At 35.2% G+C, this 3,908-nt stretch overlaps 1 protein-coding gene across 1 annotated transcript; it reads right to left on the bottom strand.

The window, feature by feature from the left end:
* Window positions 1-588: 588 nt before the first annotated feature.
* On the bottom strand, window positions 589-1,116 carry LOC129000465 (uncharacterized protein K02A2.6-like). The gene has a single exon (XM_054427428.1). It carries the CDS (start codon window positions 1,114-1,116, stop codon window positions 589-591), a length of 528 nt encoding a protein of 175 aa, XP_054283403.1.
* Between the last annotated feature and the right edge of the window lie 2,792 nt (window positions 1,117-3,908).

Here is a 3,908-nt window from a genome sequence, read left to right on the forward strand (position 1 = left end):
ACTTTTTTACCACTGTTGTAAAGTTAATTTATGTTTCATATATATAACCAGAAGATTTGTTATTTGTTATGATTTAATTTAGAAGACATGAGAAGATGCTCACCAACAATAGATGATGAACATTATCAGAGTTTGGGTTCGAGTAATTTTAAGATCGTTCCTGTTATTTTATAAATTAATAAATTATCTATTATTCAATTATTCTATTATTGCATTTCATGCTATAATAATGGCGACGAGCCTAAAAAGTTCTCACGTGTGTGTTTTGAGTTATTTAAATCTTTAAAGACAGTATTAGTTGTTTAATTTTGTTTTTCGTGTTTGAAGTTAGTCTACTTACGCGGAGTCGCGGAGTTCAATACCTAATTAGTCAAGTGTGTCATCATGGCGTTCCAACGAAAAGCACTTGGTTCTCTTTAGGACTAAATAGATTTCTCTTGAAAATTGTACAGTGATATCGTCCTCTTCTTCCTCGCTTCTCAAGTGACTTGTTCTAAGGTAGTCAGCATGCGCAAACCTTGTCCGGCATTCTACTTTCACCAAATATGTGACAGGACTTATGATCTTAGTAACAACCCCAGGATGCCATCATATAATCTCCTTGCGTACTGAACGCACTAATACCTGTTCTCCCAAATTGAAGTTTCTAGGCTTCCCTCGATTTTTGTTAGCCAATTTAGTGATACTATCTTGCTTCACTTCCATTTCTGATGCCAGATGGGGTTTTAGTAGGTTCAGGTGGGTCTTAGGTTTGTATTTAAAAATAGCTTCTGAAGGTGTCATGCCAGTGATAGAATGTGGGGTGTTTTGATAAACGAAGAGGAACGAATCTATACAATGTTGTATACTTCGGGAACAGTTATGCTTGGCGTCATGAAGCATTTGCTTGCGGAACGCATCCTTGACTGTCTGAACTGCTCGTTCAGCAAGACCGTTGAATGCAGGATGATACGGAGGAGTAAATATGCGGTGAACTCCAATAGTTTTCAATAAACTATCAAATTCTTCAGATCTAAATTGTGGTCCTCCATCGGTAACAACAGTGTTTTGAAGTCCGAAAGTTGCAAAGCAATGTCTCAGCTTCTCGATAGTGTGATTAGCAGTAGTACCAGTCATCTAGAACACCTCAATCCATTTAGAATAACTATCTACAACCAACAGAAAGTCTTTTCCTTGAAACTCGGCAAAATCGAGATGAATTCTTTGCCAGCAATGATGTGGCCATGTCCATGGTTGTAGGGGTACAAGTGGAGCAGATTTACGCGTCTTTTGACATATCGAGCATTCCTTCACCATGTTTTCTATATCTCTGTCCATTCCTGGCCACCAAACAAAACTGCGTGCCAATGCCTTCATTTTTGATTCGCCAGGATGTTCTGTATGTAGCAGCATTAGTATTTCTTTTTGATGAGTAGAAGGTATCACTACACGATTTCCCCATACGAGACACCCACGGTCCACTGATAATTGTATGCTTTTGTTTAAGAATGATTTGATATCTGGATCATCCGAAAAACTAGGCCATCCATTACCGGTGAAATCAAGAGCCTTTGATAGGATTGGATAAAATTTGGTGGCGAGGGCGATTTCCTTTGAAGTGATCGATCGGTAACTCGTGAGAAGACGAAAAGAATGCTACTTCACCCACATCATTTTCATTGGCACAAGGTAACCTGGATAGTGCATCAGCTTTACTTATGTCACTACCTTTCTTATACCGAATCTCATCTCATACTGATAGGCTGATAAGATTAAAGCCCAGCGCCGATATCACTGTACAATATTCAAGAGAAATCTATTCACGTCCTAAAGAGAAACCGTTACAACATGACGATGCAGCAAAATCTCCATCATCACATACCAGACCAATGTTCATCAACCAATATCCCTCTTACTACAAACAATGACACACTATCAGATGCTGTCATTTGACGCTCTCAAAGAACCTGCAGAATGCCAGCGAAATTATATCTATAAACAAATGCCTCCCTTTGTTTCAATATTTTTTTTTTAAATAATTTTATTTTACGTTGGAAGGAGTTGTTGTAAAGTTAATTTATGTTTCATATATATAACCAGAAGATTTGTTATTTGTTATGATTTAATTTAGAAGGCATGAGGAGATGCTCACCAACAATAGATGATGAACATTATCAGAGTTTGGGTTCGAGTAATTTCAAGATCGTTCCTGTTATTTTATCAATTAATAAATTATCTATTATTCAATTATTTGTACTATTTCATGCTATAATAACCACAAATATTTAATAAAATCACACTTTCATAATAATTTGCAAATCTACATGAATTAGGATTTCCAATGACCAATTAATTACCAAAATCGGTCCAGTGAAGTTTAGATTTAGTTGTACAACGTTTAAAAAAATATCCCTAACTCAGTATTTTCTCATTACTATTAATTCTGAGTTTGCTTAGCTTTTTTTGCAAATAACTTTTAAATGGTGAGGAAATCGACCAAAGTAAAAGGTAATATTCTGAAAGAAAATAAAATTTCCTACAAATTGATATCATGGCAGCCAAAAGTCGCAACCAAATAAAAGTGTAAAAAACACCGTTTTCAATGTATTTCTTATGGAAAACGTGTTTTTTTATTTTTCACCATAAGTCATAACAAAAACAAACTTTCATAACTATTTGCAAATCTATACTAATTAAGCTTTCCAACAACCCACTAATTAATAAAATCAGCCCATTTAAACTTAGATTTAGTTGTACAAAGATTTTATAACTGAATTATATACAGGGTGAATAAAAAGTCAAAACCCCCCCCATCTAATATTTTCCCAAGTAAATATACAAAGATATCCTTTTGGGGGTCGTGCAATCTTAGCAGGAAGTTTCATTTTATGATTTTGAAATTTTTGAGTGGCCCCCCAAAAGGGGGGATTTTGGGGGTAACTCAAATATTTTAAATTTAAACCCCATTCAAATGACACCTCATTTTATAAAGTGTTTACAAAAACTTAAAGAGTGGTGAAAACTAGAGCTCGCTATCTCTTCTCCATCCAAAATGGTAGCCCGTCAAATGTTGTGGAAAATCAGTGGTTAATATGGTTCGTAATGGTAATATTGCCTACCATTTTGGATAGAGAAGAGATAGCGAACTCTGGTTTTCACCATTCTTTAAGTTTTTGTAAACCCTTCAAAATGAGGTGTCACTAAATGGGGGTTTACATTTTAAAATTTTGAGTGTCCCCCCAAAAGTGGAGATTGGGGGGGGGGGGCAACTAAAAACTTTTCAATGTAAACCCCTATCAAGTGACACCTCATTTTGAAGTGTTGTGAAGTTTCCCAGCCGTATACAACACTGATTCAAGGTCTTCTTTCTAGCTATCAAAACTTAAGAACAATTCTATGCACAAAGAATCTCTGGTTTCTGACCTGGAGGATGAATAGCTATTTAATTTAATTTACGGTTACACTATATTCCACTTGCGATTAATTAAATCCTTTATGTAAGAAACACGTTTTTAATCTCACTTGGATGGGATTTGCCTCCAAAACGTGATCGGAAATGGTTGTGGTATTTGTAAACAACATTTGTAAACATATCAGAGACAGCTAGAAAAAATTATCTTGATCCGAACAGCTGTTTGTTATTTCATAGATGATAATGTGATCAAAATTGGACGAAAACTTGACAAAAATCGCACAAAACTGCATTTTTGAACGTCCGTAATGATATTTACAAATTAGTGAGGCCATATTTTAATGGCTAAAGACACTCTCGCCAATCCAGTGAATAAATTAAAATGAAAATGACTTGGATCTTGATAGGTACTCTGGTTTTCCTGGAGAAGATTGCGTAAAATGCCATCTTGAAAACAGAAAAACTAAACAGTAAAATCCAAACATAAACAATCATTAGAAAATAATTACCTGCTGAT

This window comes from Macrosteles quadrilineatus, unplaced genomic scaffold (assembly GCF_028750875.1).
Source record: "Macrosteles quadrilineatus isolate MER2022 unplaced genomic scaffold, UCM_ALF_1.0 Scaffold_8__2_contigs__length_117827958, whole genome shotgun sequence".
NCBI lineage: Eukaryota > Metazoa > Arthropoda > Insecta > Hemiptera > Cicadellidae > Macrosteles > Macrosteles quadrilineatus.